The sequence below is a fragment of the Vespula pensylvanica genome, chromosome 22 (genome assembly GCF_014466175.1).
Source record: "Vespula pensylvanica isolate Volc-1 chromosome 22, ASM1446617v1, whole genome shotgun sequence".
Lineage (NCBI taxonomy): Eukaryota > Metazoa > Arthropoda > Insecta > Hymenoptera > Vespidae > Vespula > Vespula pensylvanica.
In genome coordinates this window covers 1,487,539-1,508,821 of record NC_057706.1, presented here as the reverse complement: position 1 = coordinate 1,508,821, position 21,283 = coordinate 1,487,539, and the positions used below count along the sequence as shown (strand labels likewise).

At 33.6% G+C, this 21,283-nt stretch overlaps 1 protein-coding gene across 7 annotated transcripts in view; it reads right to left on the bottom strand.

The window, feature by feature from the left end:
- The window catches only part of LOC122636604 (insulin-like growth factor 2 mRNA-binding protein 1), a 121,656-nt gene that overhangs the window by 47,710 nt on the left and 52,663 nt on the right, over positions 1–21,283 (bottom strand). The window contains exon 1 of one of the 7 annotated variants that reach the window (XM_043828000.1): positions 19,467–19,639. The exons of the other annotated variants lie outside the window; for them this stretch is intronic. Coding sequence (XP_043683935.1) covers positions 19,467–19,558 — 92 coding nt within the window. The 5' untranslated portion in view covers positions 19,559–19,639. Of the gene's footprint in view, positions 1–19,466; positions 19,640–21,283 lie in introns of those variants that run through there. 7 annotated transcript variants of the gene reach the window in all.

Genomic DNA, 21,283 nt, shown 5'->3' with positions numbered 1-21,283 from the left:
TGACACGAGATATAGTTTAAACTATACGATTATTTTCGGTGTAACTAAAAAGGATTAAAAGGGATTATTTTTTCTCTCTCGTACTAGTCGACTAGAGCGACGACTTAAGGGAGTTGACTGTAATAATAATAATTGATCCTACAAAATTAAACGAATAAAACGAATGAAGTACTTTTCGACGAACATGATACACACATACACACACATATCTCGTGACTATCTAACTCTTTTTATCGTCTTATTAATTTTATATAATTAACAAAAAAATAAAAATAAAAAAGAAAGAAAAACCAAACAAACAAACAATAATTAGTATGATATCGGTACGATATCGGTATGACAAAGGGTATCGGAGGTTTCAACTTTGCGACTATTTTTGGCGTAATGAAAAAAGGATTAAAAAGATTTTCTGGACTTTCTCTCTCTCTCTCTCTCTCTCTCTCTCTCTCTCTCTCTCTCTCTCTCTCTCTTTCTATCTCTCTGTTTCTCTCGTTCTCTTTCGTACTTCTCTCGCTCTCTCGTACTAGTCGGATAGAGCGACTTATCGCACTTTAAAGACGTGCCTCGTTAAAGACTCGTGTGTATACAACATACAACGTAGTAGAGGGATTACCGGCGGCGCGCTTCGTCGGAACACACCGAGTTGAAGGCGGATCGATTCGGCGAGACTACGAAAGTTCCTACTACCTAAAGTAATTACATGGTTGCACGGATTCGCGTCTATGAAAATATCGAGAAGACACTTTACCTAATACTTACTTACTTACTTACTTACTTGATTTTCTTTAGACTATTTTTCTTTTTTTTTTTGTCCTTTTTTCTCTTATTTATCCTTCTCTCTTTTTTTCTCTCCTATATCAATACGAAGAACGACTAGCAGAGAGCGAAGGGATTTTAAAGATTTTTTTCGAAAACGAAACGAAAGAGAACGGACGGGTTATATTTTTTCTCTTGGTTTTTTTTTTCTCGTTTTCTTTTACTCGACACCCGATAGATACGAATTCGATATAGATGTGTATATTCGATACTTATGTACGTACGCATAGGTGTATCGAAAAGTCGTAAACTTTCTCAAATCTTTGTAATCTTTGTTAAAAAGTACGAAGGCCGGATTCTATGAGTCGTTTAACATGTAGTACACGCATACATATATACACAGACATATACAACCATTCGTATCTGGGTCAAAAGTGAACGTAGGTTCTTACACGGTTACATAGATATGATGTATAACAACTTTGTAGAATGGGCCGATCGGCCGAATGCCCAAAGATACATCCGGGACGACAAAGTTTAGTTACATAGTCATTTTTACGTATGTACGTATAAATAAACGTACTCGAATACGTTAAATACGTTTATATGTACCAACGTGAATAGAGAAAGAAAATATAGACACACACACACACACACACACACACATATATATACACGCATACACAGATATATATTTTTACATATATGCACAGAGAACAAGGGAGAGAGAGAGAGAGAGAGAGAGATAGATATCGTTTGTTTCCTTGACGAAAATTTCTTGCTTTTGGGTCATGTCGAGTAATGATAATGAATGGCGAATTTCATCTGTCGTGGATGCTAAATTTGACCGGCAACGTTTTATTATTATACATCGTCGTTGCGCGGTCATACTATCGATCTTGTTGCCCTCTTGACTTCGAAAAGAACGAGAAAAGAGATGGAAAAAGAGATGGAAAAAAGAAACGTAGAAATAGACTATTTAATCGTTCACGTCTTTCAATCTAATGTAATTCTCTAATTTTCTCCTTTCTTTTTCTCTTCTTCTCTCTCTCTCTCTCTCTTTCTTTTCTTTCTTTTTTTTTTTTTTTTTTTATTTCATTTTCCTTCTTTCTCTTTCTCATCACACTCTTGAAAGCCTTATAATTCATTCAAAAGAACAAGTCTATTTCAGTTAATCAAATTCATATGCATTTCTCTTCTCCTCTCCTCTTTTCATTCTTTTTTTAATTGAAAATAAAAATGAAAATAAAAATAAGAATGAAAACAACGCGACATCGCGGGAAGGTCTACGTGCGTTGTAACTTAATTTGCATAATATATTTGCATTAAAAAAAAAAAAAAAAAAAAAAAAAAAAAAAAAAAAAAGAAAAAAAAAAAGAAAGAAAGAAAGAAAGAAAAACGTACGTATGAAATTAAATCAGTTCGACTCCAAATTAAAACGTAACAAAAAAAAAAAAAAAAGGAGAAACACAAGAAAAAGAGTAATGATAATAAAAATGATAATAATAATAAAAGAGTTAATAATTAAAAGAATACGTTTTTTTTTTCTGGCTTTCAAACGAGCTCTTTCTAAGCTCGTATATTTTTATTTCTTCTCTTTTCGTTTTTATTGAAATCAAAATGTGGTCGAAATAGAGGGACACAATTTACGTTTAATATACGCCTTATGGTAAACACGATCTCATGTCAATGATATGTCAATTTCCTGTTTTCTATCGATACGTCTCCATTGTATTCTAAGGAAATATAAATGACGAACGAAGAGAAAGAAAGAAAGAAAGAAAGAAAGAAAGAAAGAGGGAGAGACAACCGCAGGAAGACAAATAATAAAGAAATAAAATACATAGTAGATAATATCTATATAAATATAAGGTTTTCGTTCGAATATAAGCGATTAGAATCTAAACTTCGAAGTCGATTATCGCGACACGAACACGCCTCCCAAATATCCTCTTCTCTCTCTTTCTCTCTCTCTCTTTTCTTTTTTTTCCTCTCTTTCTTTCCCTCATTTTTTTGTAAGAACAAACTATAGTATTCCCATGTCAGACCGATCGTTCGAATATATAGGAGAACAAAAGGATTCCCGATGGATCCTGGCAAAACTATATATATGTGTATATACGTGTGAATGTATATATGTATGTACATATGTATGTATGTATGTATGTACGTACGTACGTATGTATGTATGTATGTATGTATGTATTTATGTCCAAAGTTAAACGACCATGTGGTGGGCATCGTAACGCCAACGAATAATAGGATCGTCTAACACGCGAGAAAAGATATCACGCGGCTATAGCTATATCCCGATTAGGCTATTAGACGAACCAAGGACCCTACATTCGTAGACTAGTTATGTCTGAGAGAATGGTTAACGTTCGTAGACCGTGAAAGAAAGAGAGACGGAGACAGCTCTCTCTCGTTCTTTTATATAAGTTCGTACAAAAAAGAAAAAAAAAAAAAAAAGAAAAAAAAAGACATTTAATGTATATATACTCTACTTATTCTTTTAATTTTCTTTAATCTTTCTTTTTTTTTTCTTTTCTTTTTTTCAGATATAATTTTTATTATAATATAAAAATAACAAATAATAACGAAAAATGTATAGATGAATATATATTTATATAAATATTGAAATTAAAAAGAAAATAAGAAATAAAAGTAAAGAAGAAATAGACATTCACGTAGATATGTATTTTTGTATTTATTTTTTATTTTTCTTTCTTCCATTTTCCATTCTTTTATCTTCTCGATACGATTCGTAACACTTCGTAATCTTCCAACCCGTCAAACTTGACTATTATGAATCTACTATTACTATACGACGTATCGGATTCTCTCCAATCCAAAGCTGTAAATTATGTATATGATTATCGGATATTTTTCCCCGAAAATTGGGGCCAACTCGATCGAACGTTGCATGTAGTGTTAAATGCAATCCTATTATACTTTATTCTTAGGTCAATCAATATATAATGTCGGAATTTGTGTTATTTGATATCTAAATAAACAGCAGGAAAGGTATTTTCCTTTTTCTTTATTGTATTTTATTTTTTTTAAATTAGGTCAAACCAATATCGAGTTGGTCAATAAGTATTGTTGATATTTTTAGTAAAATATACTAGTCTTGTTTTATTAACAGATAAAATAATAATATCAATAATAATAATTTAACAAAAAAAAAAAAAAGAAAAAAAGAAGGAAAGAAAAAGAAAACAAAAAAAAATTAGTAAAGAGATACCATTGCTTTTTAAATATTTATTAAAATCTTCTCTATTATTAAAATATATATATATATATAAAGCATTAAAAATTCTGTCAATACTTATATATGTAACTAAATCCAATGAAAGAAGCTCGTTCGAGCGTGAAACATAATTTTCTTCGAAATATATATCTATTATTTAACGGATATATATATATATATACATATACATATACATATATGTATGTATGTACGTATATAGACATATATATATAGATAGCTATAAAGACATTGAAATATTGTCAAGGAAGTTGGAAAACAAGTTAACCGGCTTTTTTTCTCTCCCATTATTCTATAACCTTAACATGGTAAAACTAGGTGAAACTTTTAGAACATAGTTCATAGATAGTTCATCATAGTTCACTTATTAGAGAAACTTTTCGATGAACATTATGGTAGAAAGTTAAACTGTCACTGTGTAAATAGGTATATCGTTAATGCATTTGACACAGCTAACGAAAGTCGATAACGTCATTACAAATGCAAAAGTTTCGAACCGTGGATGAAAAAAAAGTAGGAAAGGAGAAAAAGAGAAAAAAATATAAAAAAAAAAAAATGGGGAAAAAGAAAGAAAGAAAGAAACAAAGAAAGGAAAAAAAAAAAGAACAAATTGAACAGAACTCCAAAGAGTGCACTACTTTTATATTTTATAACGATTTATCAATTTGCTTTTTATACGGTCAAACGTGGTTAATAAATATTGTCTTATGCGTATAATTATTTGTATAAATCTCTCTCTATTTTTTTGTCTCTTTTTTCTCTTTTTCTCTTTTTCTCTCTTTCTCTCTCTCTCTCTCTCTCTCTTTTTCTTTTTACAGGTAAAACGCGGTAATTTTATACGTCTGACTTTTATCTACCTTTTCGTAGATTTAACTCGTCACTTCTGACAATTTTTTTTTGTGTCGTTATAATAATAATATCAATATTATAGTATGAAAATGTGTGTGTGTGTGTGTGTGTGTATAAATGTACAATATTATAATACAGCGTACAATAATGTTTTATATCGAGTCACGTCTACCAGTAGATATTAAATTACGAATAAAAAAGGTTGAATTAAAAAAATTAACCGAAGCGTTTTGTTTATTTAGATATAACACGTACGTTTTCATTTCGTTACTATGCATCCATGTAAATAATATATGTATATGGTAAATAAGCAATATTGTAGTATACTATACAATAATATTTTATATTGGGTCAATAAAAAATTACTGTACGTTCATCGAAAAGAATATCGAATATTGCATACGTATATTTATTATAGATATTAAATACAATACATATATTGAAAATTCCGATATGAATTATTGATCTATCTAATACATACATACATACATACATACATACATACATGTATGTATTTTCTTTTCCCTCAAAATTTCTCTCATAGTTTAGAATTAATTTCAAGATAAAAAATTTAGATTAAAATCCAGTAGCTTATATTCGAAGAAAAACGATAGTAACGTAATAGAGGAGTTCAATCTATAATTTTCAAATTAAAAAATTAGAAAAGAAAAAGAAAAAGAAAGAGCGGACAATTAATAACAACGTCTACGTTACATACACACAATAATTGAAGCAATCGAGAAACCGAATTTGAGTTTGGAAGAGACGTCAGGATCTAAGATGGATAAAAGAAAGGAAGAAAGAGATAAAGAAATGAAGAGAGAAAAGGAGAAAGAGAGTCTCAAAAGGATCAGCAAACGGAGGTCTAAGCCTTCCAGGAAACCAGCCACGGTTTGGCTCTGCGGTCAAATTATTTATGGCGATGCGAAATTAAAGAGTTTCGCCCCGTTTGAAAAGGAATGCCGCGATCGGTCCCGGCGTCGCCGATTTAACGTCCTTGGAAAGAAGGAATCGGTTGCCCAAATAACTCTCCCTTCCTCTGTTCCACCTCTTACGTCTTCCTACTCCACCATTTCCTAACTCTTTATAGTCTCAAGACTAAAAGAAAGATGCCGGAGATCTATCTTTCGAGATCTATCTTCGATTTTTTTAATCGTATATTCTTTTCTACGAGGTCGATCGATTCTTCGATCGATAGTTCTTTAAACCTTTATATTTGATTGTGATTTTCATCCTTTTATACACATATATGTGTGTGTGTGTGTGTGTGTGTGTTTGTAGATATTTATTACATGACAATCGAACGAGCAGTCAATTAATTTTCATTCAAATTCTCGATCTATTATAATAACTATAGAAATTTTTTCACACACGCATAAAATCGTACAAGAGAGGAGGGATTCGAATGACGACTCGATAGGTTATTTTTTCAACTCTTCTTTTTTCTTTTTCTTCTATTTTGTTGTTGTTGTTGTTGTTGTTATTGTTTCGATTAATTACTCAATGAAAAACGTGCGTTTAAATGCATGTATCATTTTGCACGGTGTCTATTTACGTGCATTGTAAGTGAGAGAGAAATTGTATGAAATGAAATTTTCTGTTGAATATTATTTTTCATTATCCTCCACGATATTTTATCGTTATCGAAATATTTTAACGAATTTCCAATACATAAGGAAATTAATTCTAAATTTCTCCTTGGCATAAATTTTGTTTTTCCTCTCTTCTCCCCTCTCTCTTCTTTTTCTTTTTTCGTTTCGAAAAATTAATTAAGTAATAAGAGCAATAATTTAATCGTACCATTCCGCAACAGTATTATATCTTCCAAGGAACGTTTCTATCCCATAAACTTTCTATTCCCAAAACGTCGATGAGAACGAAAGGAGAGCATAAGCAAGATAAACGCAATGATGACTAGATCCAATGGGATCAAGGTTTATATCCTAAGGGGGAAAAAAGAAGAAAAGAGAAAAGAGAAACAGAAAAAGAAAAGGAATAGAAAAGGAGTAGAAAGTTATATTTCCAATAACGATTAATATTGATTAAAATCTAATATGACAAAAAAAAAAAAAAAAGAAAGACAGAAAGGAAGACAAAAAATTAAAAAAAAGAAAAAAAAAAAAGAAAGGAAAAAGAAACTGAATTCTGAAAATATTTCCAAGAGAAACTAAAGATACATAGAATATATCTTTCGGCAGATCGATAGGAGCTTCTCGTGAGATAGGAGAATCACGTTTTCGTCGAGAGAGAGAAAGAGAGAGAGAGAGATAGATAGATGGAGAGAGAGAAAGAGAGAGAGACAGAGAGAGAGAGAGAGAGAAGATCCTGGATGGAGGGTCCTGTCGGGTGGTAGCTTCCGTCGAAATGGAAGGACGAGCGAAGGCGAAAGCGAGACACGATGGTGGTGATGGTGGTAGTGATGGTGATAGTGTGGTGGTGGTCCCGCGCGCCTCCCGTTTTGGTTGCTTGCTTTGCTTGGTTGCGCGCGCGCGCAACCAAGCAAGCACTCACGCACGCGTGAGTGCGTAAAGGTGCGTCCAGACCGACCAAAGTCGAAGAGAAAAGCTTCTCGCCAAAGGAGAGATCGAGAGAAAGAGAGAGAGAGAGAGAGGGAGAGAGAGATATTCGCGATAGTTCGAAATACTCGTCGATCGAGAGTGATCTCTTTAAGAGCGAAACGAGAAAAGAGAGAGAAAGAGAGAAAGAGAGACGGAGAGACGAAGAAAATCGAATTAGACATCTAAAATGAGATTCATGTGAAGATCGATCCGAGTGCTAAGTGTTAAGAAAAAATGGTTTCGAATCGATTTGGATACTGTTTCGATGAATCTTGTTATATCTTTTTCTATTCTTTTCTTTGTTTACTCTTTTTCTATTTCCTATCTCGTCATACTTTTTCTTTGGAACTGCCAATTTAAGTGAACCTATCGATTGATATATTATAAGGACGATCTCGTAACGCAAACATTTCACTCTGGACGCACCTTAAGAAAGAGGGATGGAAGACAACGAGAGAGAGAGAGAGAGAGAGAGAGACCCCACCCTTCGTACTCCCTTCGACCTTCTCCGTCTCTTCCTCCACCGTTTCCTCCACCGTCTCCTTCCCTGTAGCTTTCTCTCTCTCTCTCGCTCTCTCTCTTTCTCTTTCTCTCTCTCTCTCTCTCTCTATCTCCCTCGTTCGTTCCTTCCCACAGGCACGAAAGTAATCAATACTTCGGGAAGGTGCGTGGGCGAAGCACACGCCTGTGGGTCGCGTCGTCATCGGGAGAGTTCGCGCGGGTTTTACGCAAAAACCGCCAAGAAGGACCAAGGACACGACATAGTAGACATAGACATAGACAGACACATATACACATACTCTCTTTCTTTCTCCCTACCTCTCTCTCTCTCTCTCTCTCTGCCTCTGTTCTCTTTCTCTTTTTTCTCGTTGGTTAGAAAGAGATAGAAGAGATGGGTGAAAGAAGAGTATGAAGGGGAAGAGTAGTAGGAGGAGAAAGAGAAGGAAGAGGAGGTGGTGTAGGAGGAGGAAGACAGTATAATAGTTATCTATCTATCTATCTATCTATCTATCTATCTATACTTTTCGTTTGGTCTCGACTTCTAAGAGCCCTTTCCCTTTCTTTCCATTCGCTTTTAACCTTTTGCTATTCGATCCGACTTTCGATTTTCATTTACATTTTCCTAGTAATACTTGATTAGTATATATATATATATATATGTGCGCGTATGTATATATATATATATTTACTTATATATATATGTATGTGCGTGTATGTATATATTATTACTATTATTAAGATTTCTTTTACTAAAGAAATTTTTTTATTTCTGCAATTTTTAGAGTACCGCTATTAGATTCATACAGAGATTTTCATTCAACAACACAGAATAAACGTACGAAAAATATTTTATAACAGAGAAACGAAAATAAATAAAAAAAATTCTGAAATACTGAAAGAGATAGAGATCTATTTAACAAATCATGATCAAATAAAAAATATCAAAAAAAAAAAAAAAAAAAGAAAAAAAAAGGAAGATCCTTCGTTTTAACATTTCAAACAATTGTCATTGGATCGATTAGCAGTAAACTTCCATTGCAAACTAACTCCTTAGATATAATGAACGTCAATTATTTATGAATCAATCAGATATACGCGCGCACACATACACGTACACACTTATATACGTATCTATAATACGCGGAAGTAGCATTCTCTCTTGTACGGCACGAGCGAGAAAACCCGATTTGTAGGCTTTAATCGAATTTGGGGGATCGTCGTTATTTAGTCGTAGGGATATAGTAGAGGTATGATGATGTGTGGGAGTGAAGTATGCAGAGGAACGGGGAGGGAGAGAGGATGGTAAGAGAGAAAAAAGAGAGAGAGAGAGAGAGAGAGGGAGGGAGGGAGAAAGAGAAAAAAACTGCGTCTCGACGATGGAACTACCGGTGGACGCCGACTAGAAATTAATTAAATGCAACCACGGTGATACATTCGTTTCGCGATGAAGCAGAAGAGCCTAAGAGAGAGGAAGAGAGAGAAAGATAGAGATGGATATAGAGTAAGAGAGTAAATGAGAGTGAATTAGAATAAGTGAGTGAGTGAGTGAGTGAGTGAATGAGTAGTATAACGAAGAAGGGAGACAACAAATCGCATAAACATATTCCACGAGAACGAAAACGACGACTCGGTATTACAAAAGCTTAAGTCCCGGTTGTTGCATACAATGCAGGAGACAGCGTCGTCTCGAGATTATGAAATTTAATTAAAATTTCGTAGGGTAGGTTTAGGGGGAGGGGCCTCATCATACTCGACCATCTTCTCCTCTCTCTCACTCTCACTCTCACTCTCACTCTCACTCTCTCTCTCTCTCTCTCTCTCTCTCTCTCTCTCTCTCTCTCTCTCTCTCTCTCTCTCTCTCTCTCTCTCTGTCTCTATTCGTCTGTCTGTCTGTCTGTCTGTTTGTCTTCTATCGCATACTCTTTTGGTCTCTACAATAGAGAGAAATATTATTATAAATAGAATTTTCGTGGAAAGATTTCTTTTATGCAATTTTTAATTCTTTTGGTGCAATTCTATAAATTTTTTTCTTTTTCTCTCTTTATGTGTATGTGTGTGTGTGTGTGTATATATATATATGATTATGTATCGTTCATTGAAAAATATTTAATAGATGAGTACGTGTATACGTGCATAGATACGTACGAAATTAAAAGACGATGCATCGTTATGTAATTTCGAGAAATTATGCAACGAATTAACACGAGGAGTTTGTATTCTAGACTGTACTTATACTAAGAAAAACGTAGTTAAATATATATCTAAAGTCGAATCGATCGGACAGATAAATGTAGATGGGCGAGAAGAGGGAGGTTGCTTTGATTCATCGATCGGTCCATTGAAACTCGCGATAAACTCGAGAAATAATTACCATGATGGAGAGATGGCGCGTAAAAGATCGTAAAAGTGGGTCGCGAAAGGACTTATCTTAATTTTGTAAATCCTAAATTATTTGTAGCATTTAATTACGTATAATTAATTCAATATTTATTCAATAATATTGTAAAGGTTAAACCAGTTGTAATTAAGAATCGGTTGGCTTGATTCTTTTTTTTTTTTTTTTTTTTTTTTTTAGATATATGCATATATAAATGCATACATATATATTCTATATATATCGTTCTATTAAAGTTAAAAATTATAATACATGTAATCAAATACCATATAACAAACAAAGTAGAGCGACATGATTATCCTGTTTTTATTAAAAACTTCATTCATATACACTTATTCCTTTAGTCCGCCCACCAAAGAATTAACATTGATCGTACGTGTGTGTATGTGTGTGTGAATATAAAAGAAAAAGAGAGAAAAAAGAGAGGTCATTGAACGTAGATAGAAAATGTCTATCTCTCTTTCTCTCTATCTCTCATGAGGTTGCTGGCTTCGTATGCTCTTTCTGAGAACGAATCTGATGGCGATAACAGCGAAAGACTATAGTCGAATAACAACGCAAGTCGCAAACAACCCGTATGTTGCATACCCCCCCCCCTCTTTTTTTTTTATTCTTTTGTCCTTTCCATATAGAATATAAAAAAGATGAAAAAATGAAAACAAAATTTTAAAATCGTCTTTTTACTTTTCCATCTTTCTTTCTGTCTCTTTTAAGAAGAAAAAGAAGAAACAGAAGAAACAAGAAGGATGAAAAAAAAGAAAAGAGAGAACAAAGAAAAAGAAGAGGAGGACAAAGAAGAAGAAGAAAAAAAGAGACGAAGAGGACAAAGAAGAAACGAATAAGGTGCAAGGAACTCTAACAAGAGATTCAAACGTTCAGCTGACTACGAGAAATTCCGCGATTATCACTTAGGCTAATGCGCTCTGACAGGATCTTTTTTCACCTAAACGATTCGTCTCTCATATACTCTTTCGTTTTCTTCTTCTTCTTCTTCTTCTTCTCTCTTTTTCTCTCTTTCTTTCTCTATTTCTTTCTTGCGGGACAACGACCTAAAAAGAGGTCGAGTCACGTGAAAGGAATTTGCTACCGTTTAAGACTTTATCGACGATGAAATATTATTTTGTTACACTTTTTGTTTGTCTCATTTGCAAGAGAATAACATAAATTAATAATATTAATTGTTAATGATAGGTCTTTTGTTTGCTTGTTTGTCCTTTGTCATTTTAATTAATATCTTTGTAAATTTTTAACTTTGTATGATCCAATATTTTTTTGTTAGAAAAAAAAAAAAAAAATGTAATAAAAAGAAATAGTTATAAAGAACATTGTATAAATGTGAAAGCTAAATGTGTTTGTGTATACACATATATATATATAAATATAGTATAATTTATATCAATACAGTTATGATATATTAAATATGAATTATATTTAGTTAATCAATAATCTTCTTATATGTCAACCAACAATTTTAATCATATAACAGAGAAAAAAATATTGATTTTTTATTAAAGTTTTATAGAAAAAAAAAAAGAGAGAGAGAAAAAACACGAGCAATAATAAAACTTATAAACGAACGACGCTTCCTTTAATATATTAAATAGATAATTAATTATTAAAAAAAAAAAAAAAAGTAAGAACGAAATAAAAAAATTTTATCAACTATGATAATTAAATATTTAACTCGATTTATAATTAACGATCGCGGATGGACGTATATTAAGTAAGTAAGTACTTAGTTATGAATGAGCGAGCGACAAAATGGTGGTAGAACCGGCTGCTCGTATATGTTAATGCGAATGCGTAAGCATCGGAAGCTCGTTTTGCAAATGGCCGACATCGTCGCCGCTGCCGCCGCCGATGGCAGCCCCCCGGTGAGCCGCCATTTTTACGGCAATGATCTCATGACCTCTTCGTCAAGATCTTTTTACCATTAATTATAGCTACGTACGTATTAAACATACACAAGCATATACATTAATTTTTATTTACGATTTATTTATTATAATTTAAGATATAAAAAGAAAAAGTAAAAGAAAAAAATGAATCCAAGTACAACATTTATATGGTTGATGAATCATTATAGTCGAATGAAATATTACCGATTACGTTGCCGTTAACGTTGATTATAAACGAAATCGTCTATTATAAAACGAAACATTAATAACAATAGAAAATCCTTTACAATAAATCCCATAAATCCTGAAGCTAGAAATCGACGTTATCCCCCCATCGATCGGTTTTGGCGATCGACAAAGGCAAAAAGAGAAAGTTACTCGAACGACCACCATCTGGCAAACCTAACGTATCAAAAGCTTTTCCTGAAAACTGTCGATATTCGAAAGGCATTTGGTTAAAGCCCATTCTCACACGAAGAGAATAAATAACGTTGCCGAAACTCATTTAAAGTGCATTTAACGATTCGTCATGCCTGCCATGACTGCCATTTTGTCCATTTCAGATATATTCTATATATAACGATGTATATATATATATATAAATATATGTATGAATAGGTATACCTTTCCTTTCCTGTCCTTTCCATTGGTCGAACAAAGGGAAATTCAAGGGCCAAAAAAAAGAGAGAGTGACAGCTGTCGTGAAAATCCCTCGTGAAAAGTTCCAGGAAAGATAACAACAGCAGATGGTTGCTCTTCGAAGGTTCAGGACAAACTACCTGAAATATCTTTTGTCGAAAATAGCCTTTCGTAGAAACTCAAACGTTCCTAGTTTCTTTGGCCTATAGGATAGATCGATAGATAAAGCCCAAAAAGGGATTTTTTCTTTCTTTTTTTTTTTTTTTTTTTGTAAGGAAGAAAGAAATCCGATGCTTTTCGTTTCTTCCTTCACAATTATGTCAATGTCAAAGTGAGAAAGAAAGAAAACTAATGGCCATGAAGGTAGAAGGGGCGGTTGTTAGAGGGGCGGAGTAGGGACCAAAAGAGAAACGTTCGGTTCCATTGTTTTCATAGATTACTTGGATATATGCATTGGTTTTACTTGGATATGACCCATTGTTCGAAAATAAAAATTAGAAAGTAAGATGGTCTATGCTGATAGAGTCAAACGAAACGATAGATATATTCTTATTTACTTTCTTCCTTTATCGTTCTATTTACTTTCCAATAACAAAACTAAAGATTATTTTTATCGAACCGAATAACAAAACTAACAAGAAGTATTTAGAAATTTCTCTCCTAACGATCGCGTCCCTTTTATCATTCGAGATATATCGAACAAAAATAAAATTCGAGAATACGATCGTTACGACTCTATTATCTTTCTATAGATTACAATATTTATCCAGATACTTACTTAGGTACAATCTATTCTTCGAAAATAAAAATTGAAAAAGTAAGATCTAAAAGCGATGGATGATAGATATAAGAGCAAACAAGACAAACAAATATATCTTTCTTTTTCTCATTTATTTCTTCCCTTATCGTTTAATTTATTTTCTATTAGCAAACCCAATATTTTACGACTTAACGTAACTAACGATTATTTTTATCAAATCGAACAAGAAAATAATTCTACGACAAATAGAATTTAGATATCTTTTTCAATTCGATCGTCCTTTTATCTACGAAACATCTCCCTTCTTTCTTCTCCTCACCACGATTTTAAATAGTTAAAATATTTTTATATTTAACTTTTGCTGACACTTTTTCTATTTTTCTCTCTCAGTCCTCCTCTATCACATACATACTACACACAGATATATTTTTATAGGAGGAAGAAGAGACAAACTACGTTACCGACATTCAACGAGGAAAGGCTTACCGCGCGTTTTCACCAGAAGGTAGAGCCACGTACAACTACGCACGGTCGGCGTACGCATAGAGTGCGTGCGTGCGTGAATGAGTGAGAGAGAGAGAGAGAGCGAACGAAGTGCGGGTGTGTGTAAGCGCGCGTGCGTGCGGCAGCAAAGGAGATTCCTCTCTCTCTCTCTCTCTCTTTCCCATGCTTATATATTCGAGTGGGAATTTTCCATTGACTATACACGTTTTTTTGACTGTATCTTTTTTTTCGTTCCGTTTCCGAAAGAAAAATGTCTACGAATATTAGATCATCAACTTTAGAACGTTACTCTAAATTTTCGTTCGGAGTAAAGCATAAAGGATTAATAATTCTTCTCTTTTTTTTTCCTTTTCTTTTCTTTTCTTTTTTTTTCTCTTCAAGAATTTTACATCACGTAATAAATCGTATTAAAGAAAGAAAAGAAAATAAAAGAAAAGAAAACGTAAGTAAGGATAATGTCCACGTATAAAAATTATATTCGTATAAAATGTGATAGGAAATAAAAGAAAAAAGCACAACAGAATAAAAGAAACAAAAAAAAAAGGAAAGAAAAGAAAAATCATGCGGGCTGCGCCGACCCGTAGTTTTCCCATGGAGAACATAAAATGGCGGACCCGACTTACCGGGATCCATTCAGAGTTAATTTCTATCCTTTTTTCGATGGAACGTTGTCGCGTTATCGCAACGATTGTTTTCGCCCATTGAATCAATAAAAACTTAATAAGTCTTAACAAGAAAAGAATTTTTTCAATTGGCGATAAACGCAAAATGGCGATTACGCGATAAGGATAACATAAGTAAGTAAGCAAATATGCGTATAAGCAGAGTTACAAAATGGCGGACAGATCATGAAGTACCATAAGCGTATTTATCAGTTAGTCGATTTTTATAAAAAATATTTCAATTTCGTCGTAGAGAATATTCTTTGTCGGATAAATAAAAATTAAGAAAGAAAAAAAAAAAAAGAGAAAAAGGGAAACGGGAAGATACGAAAGAAACTTCAACTTTTTCGAATATTTTCTTTAGAGACGGGTCGAATAAAATTTTTTACGACTTTTGACGATTTTCTTTGGAAACGATGACGCATATTAAAAATCTCTTCTAAGAAAAATCGTCAATAGACAGAAAAAGAAAAGATAACGAAATGGACGCGCCATTGTTCCAAAGACAAGATAACTTTCCCTTTTAAGATAGAAGGAATATCTAGGACAATCTTATTTCGTCTTGTTTTCTTTTTGGATACGATCGACGAACAAAAAAAGAGAAGAAGAAACGAAGACGGAAAAAAATATTGAAAACATCACGTCATTGGATATCGATCCTTAGAAGAGAAGCGTATTTTAGTATTTTACGATTGATTCACGAAAAATCAAAGATAATAATCGTTTAATCAAATTTCAGTTTTCAAACTATATATCTATTCTATTTTTTCTCCTCTCATTTTTCCTTTTTCTTTTATTTCCTCCTTACGTTTCTACGTCGGAAACACGATATTATTTTTACGAGAGATACAGAATTCTTAACGCGTTCTTACTATTTCGGGTGTTAAATACACGCTGTTCTTGGTTCAAGATGACGCACGCAAGAAGAGAGAAAAAGAGAAAACGCAAATCTAACGCAATCTCTTTTTTCGACATCAAAAACTACGAGAGAAAGAGAGAGAGACAAAAAGTGAATCATAGAGTTTGTATGCGTTTAGTTTTGCCAAATATATTGAAGGGCAAGAAAAAACAAAGGGCGATCCCTTAAAAGAAAAATATAGAAGAATTAAAGAAGAAGGAGAAGAAGAAAGAAAGAAATAATGAGAGAGAAAGATAGAGATAGAATACAGTATTCGACCTTGTCTTCGAGCATAGTCTAACTTAACTTTTGGACGAACGATTAATCATCGTTCCTTGCGTAAAACGTCGTACCGATTAGTAAAAAGAAAAAAAAAAGGAAAAATAAAAGAAAGAGAAAGAAAAGAGAAGAAAAAATTTAGTTAAAGACGCAATAACGATATAATATATATATATATATATATATATATATATATCGAACGATATAAGAAATAATTATCTTTCTAATAATACATAAGAATTCGTAAAAACCAGAGGATCAATTAGAAATTTCCGATAATACTACTACTACTACTACTACTACTAAAATTAATAACAAACTTCATTATTCAATATTAAAAAATAGATCACATAGGTATAGACATTTAGAATCTTCATTCTTTTTATCTTTTTCTTTTCTCTTCTCTTTTCTTTTTTTCTCGGTATCAATTTAAATATTATTTATAGTTCATTCTACCTCGTACGATTTAGCTTAGGTAGTTTTAGATAGAAGTATATTACTCAGACATACAGACACGCATATATATATATATATTTAAGAAAAGGAACACGTCAATTGGCGGGTATCGGGCAACGACCTAACAACGACTACTAAACATTGCGCGTACCACCGACTAACGTTGGATTTTCATTTCCCGCCAGTTCAGAAGGATAGCCTATCATCGGTTTGGCTCGCAAGCTAGCTCGTTCGCTTGCTTGCTAGCTAGCTAAGCTAGCTAGCAGCTAGCTAGCTTGCTTGCTTGCTTGCTGTGACGATCAAGAGGAGGAGATGGAAGAAGAAGAGGCGGAGGAGAAGGAGGAGGAGGAGGAGGAGGAGGAGGAGGACGAGGAGGAGGAGCTCGCGAGGAGGACGGAGGAGAATTTCAGGGACGAGAGAGCCCGTGCCACGTGCGATACGCACCAAGGCCATGGCCGGCGCGGCGACACACGCAATACACACACACACACACACACACACACACGTAAAATATACATATATATTATATATATATATATTCTCGAGGAACCATCGCGGAACCGTACGAAACTGAAAGATAAAAGGAGAGAGAGAGAGAGACTGTTTCTTTTCTCTCTCTTTCTCTTTTTCTTTCTTTCTTTCTCTTTTTCTTTCTTATCGTCGTTGATGACTTACAAGGTCGTTGACTTTACTAGCTCGCCTACTACTACTACTACTACTACTACTATTTTTCTTCTCCCTTTTCTACTTCTTCTTCGAATTGATCACCCTACTCTCTCATTCTCTCCGAAAGAATTATTCATCTCTTCTCGAATCACAAAATGTTTCACTAACACGCGATTTATTTATCATATTTAAATATTAAAAATATAATATCGTCAATCGGACAGCTACCAAATTCATTATATCTAAATAATCGAAAATATCATCAATCGAAGTTTCGATGAAAAAGAAGAAGAGGACGAAGAAGTAGAAAAAGATAATTATTATAATCGAAATATAACGGAGCGATTAAAAAATCCCTGCGGGAACACTTCTCGATCGGCGAAAAAATCAAAGAGCTACGAACGATAACGCACGAACGAAAACACTATTATCTATTAAAACTAGACTAGTTTTTTAAGGTCACAGGCGAATCGACAAATATATCGTTCTCGATATTTCTCGAAATTATTGCGCGAAAAGAAGCGCGAGGAAAAATCTAACGAGACGAGAAAATTGAAGAATCTTAATTTTAATTCACGTTTCCTGGTTCAATGTTCTTCCAACGTTTTTTACTTGTTTCTCATTTTATTTTTTTGTTTGTATTTTTTCACAAGAATCTCGAACAATCACACGATCGTTTGCGCGCGTGATTATTAGACGAAAAGAATCGATCGAACGCGACATTAGAATGTTATAGGCGTTTCGATAATTTTGAAAAGAAGAAAGAGGAGAAATAGTACTCTATAATTACTCCCTGAAATAGTACATTCTAATTACTTTCTGAAATTAGTGAAATTAGTGAAAATACTTTCATTAGAATGAAAAGAAGGATACAACGAAGGCCAAAGATAAAAATCAGACAAATTTCTCTCTCTCTCTCTCTCTTTTTTTCTTTCTCTGAAAAACTGATAAAAGTCACGTATATTTGATATTATCGTATTATCCAAATTCCACGCTAAAGTATTTTAACGCAAAAACAAGAATAAATAAGGAATGACAAAGATAGAAATTAGACAAATTCCTCTCTCTCTCTCTCTCTTTTCTTTCTTTCGACGAAAAAAAAAAGGAAAAAAAAAAAGAAAAAAACTGATAAAAGTCACGTATTTTTCTCTTTTATCTGTAACCGACGAAAGACGATAACGAAAAGCGATACGATTCGATAATTCGTGGAAACGCACACACACACACACACACACACACACACGCGTGTTCGCGCTCGTGCAAACGCACATAAAAATACCTACACGAAAAATCATAATATATATATTAACCAATCGTATATATATATATATATATATATAAGGACAATAATTTTTCTTCTCTTAGAAAACAAAATGATTGGTTCGCGATGAATTTTCCATGTATAAAAAAAAACATATTCAACCCTTTACCCCATCCCCATATCCGCCATCGTAATAACTCGCGCGTTTTCTTACGAAAGCGATATTTCTTTTCCTACGTATGTTTCCAACACATCGATACAATAGTACGTATAGTTATATAGAGGACATTTAAGTAATAGACGATAGATAGAACTAGAGAAACGAGACACGAGTTTCTAAATGACACGAGGAAGTTCGAACGTAAGACGACCTCGACGGAGTTCAACGTTCGCTTACGCTTTATGTTTATCGTCTGACGATCGAAAAGAAACGGTTAATAAATCCTCGACAAAATCTTCTTTTCTAACCTTTTACCGTTTTTTTCTCTATCTATCTCTCTTCCTATGTATCTATTTATCTATATCTGTTTATATCTTTCTCTAGTTCTCTCTATTTCTCTGTATTCCCTTATTTCTTATTTTTTTGTTATTTCTCTTTTCGTCCGAAGAACGGACAAAGTACTTATATATGTGTGTATATATATACACACACACATACATACATACATATATATATATATATATAAAAAAACCCTCGGGAATATATCGTCTTGACGATGTAATATGCCATTAACGACGATCGCCCTCGAAGCTTTCGAATATTCACGTCCGCCTCGTTTCGTCATAATTTAATCAAACTTCTACCGATGACCTTTCGCTCGAACTTTCCTACAACGTGATGTGCGTTCTATGTACGTAAGTATAAGTACAATTACTTACAGTAAGAACACTAGCAAAAGTTCTCGTTCAATTCGCCGACATTTTTGGATAAATATATGTATGTATGTATGTATGTATATCAAAAAAATTAAAAGAAAAAAACAAAAAAGGAGAAACACCGTACATCAACCGATCTCATCGCTAGCTAGTTTCGGATAAATGATGATTTGTAAGAGATGTTTTTATTATAAAAAAAAATAAAGAAAGAAAAAAAAAAAAAAGAATGAAATAATTTACCTTTGACTATCTCCATTCTTCTCTTCGATATCCAAACGCTCCATCTCCTTCTGTAGGATATCACTACTTTCTCCAAATCTATCCAGAGACATGTTTGATCACGTTTTACTTTTAACTGTTCTGTTTTCAGTTTTTTCCCTTTTCTTCCAAACTTATCTTTTTTATTTCTATATATATATATATATGTACGTATATATATATATATAAATGTATATTATATACTCTCTCTATTATGATCCACACACGAGCAGCAAAAGAACGATTTGCCGGTAAATGAACGGTAAAGCGAAGGGATGAAAAAAAAACACACACACACACACGATTAAACGAAAAGTATAAAAGGTGAGTTCGAAAAAAGAAAGGACGAAAGAAAAAAAAAACGAAAAAGAAGAAAAGTATTCGCAGCAAAAATAATAATAATAATAATAATGATATTAAGAACAACAACAACAACGACGACGACGACGACGACGACGACGACGACGAAGGCAATAATAAAAAAATAAAAAAGAAAAAAAATAAGAGAATAAACCAAGTGAAAAAAAAAAAAGAGAAAAAGTCGATCGGAAATCCTTCTTTTTCGTTAATTAATTCGAAAACGCACAGTAGTGTCTTTTGACGCGCGCGAGACTGTGATTATATATACATACATATATATATAATAAATATATATATATATAAATATATATATATATCTCGAAGAACACTGTTGTTAATATATTATATTATACTGCGTAAACGACGAAAACGACGAAAACGAAGACGACGACGACGACGACGACGATAGATAGGTAGCTAGGTTAGCTAGGTATCCTCCTTTCTCGAAGCGCGTGCTTTCGGAAATGAGCTTTTCCGCCGTCGTTGGCTGCCGGCTAACCGACTGAGGTAGATTAACGCACTGTGACACTAAACACACTGCCGACTAGAGAGACGACGATCTTCTATCTCTCTCTCTCTCTCTCTCTCTTTCTCTATTTCGTACCGCACGCGCGAACGGACGAAACGAAACGAAACGGAACGAACGAACGTAGGAACGAACGAACGAACGAACGAACGAACGTATGTACGTACAAACGAACGAACGAACGAACGGACGGACGGACGATCGGAGGATCGGATGAAGAAGAAGAAGAAGATGATGAAGACTAGAAAAAAGGAGAAGAATTACGGAGAAAGGGAGGGGAGAAGATGAAAACGGGACACGCACGACGATGTAACGCGAGAGAGCGCACGACACACACTATATATATCTATCTATCTATCTATCTCTTTCTTTCTTTCTTTCTTTCTTTCTTTCTTTCTCTTTTTGTCTCTCTTTTTCTTTCTTTCCTTCTATCTATTTATCTCTATCTCTCTATCTCTATCTCTATCTCTGAGCACACAACACTCGTGACTCTCGAACTGTGTACGGTAGCGTCCTCTTTCTCGCTCTCCTTCTTCGAAACTAGCTACTCTTCCTCCGGTCTTCTTCCCTTTTATTTTTCCTTCCCTTTCCCTTTCCCTTTCCCTTTCCCTTTCTCTTCCTCTTCCTCCTTTCCTTTTCTTCTCTCTCTCCCACTTTTCTCCCTTTATCTCTTTCTATCGTCGTATCCCACACAAACCCAACAACAAATTCCTTTCCCCTTTTTCCTTCCTCGGTTTCTCTCCTTGGCAGGTTCGACTATTATTTTCTTTCTACTTCCTCTTCCTCTTCCTCTTCCTCGTGCTCTTCTTTCCACTTCTTTCTTTTTTCCTCTTCCTATTTCCTTCTTCTCCTTCTCCTTTTTCTTTTTATTTTTCTTTATATATATATATATATATATATATATATATGTGTG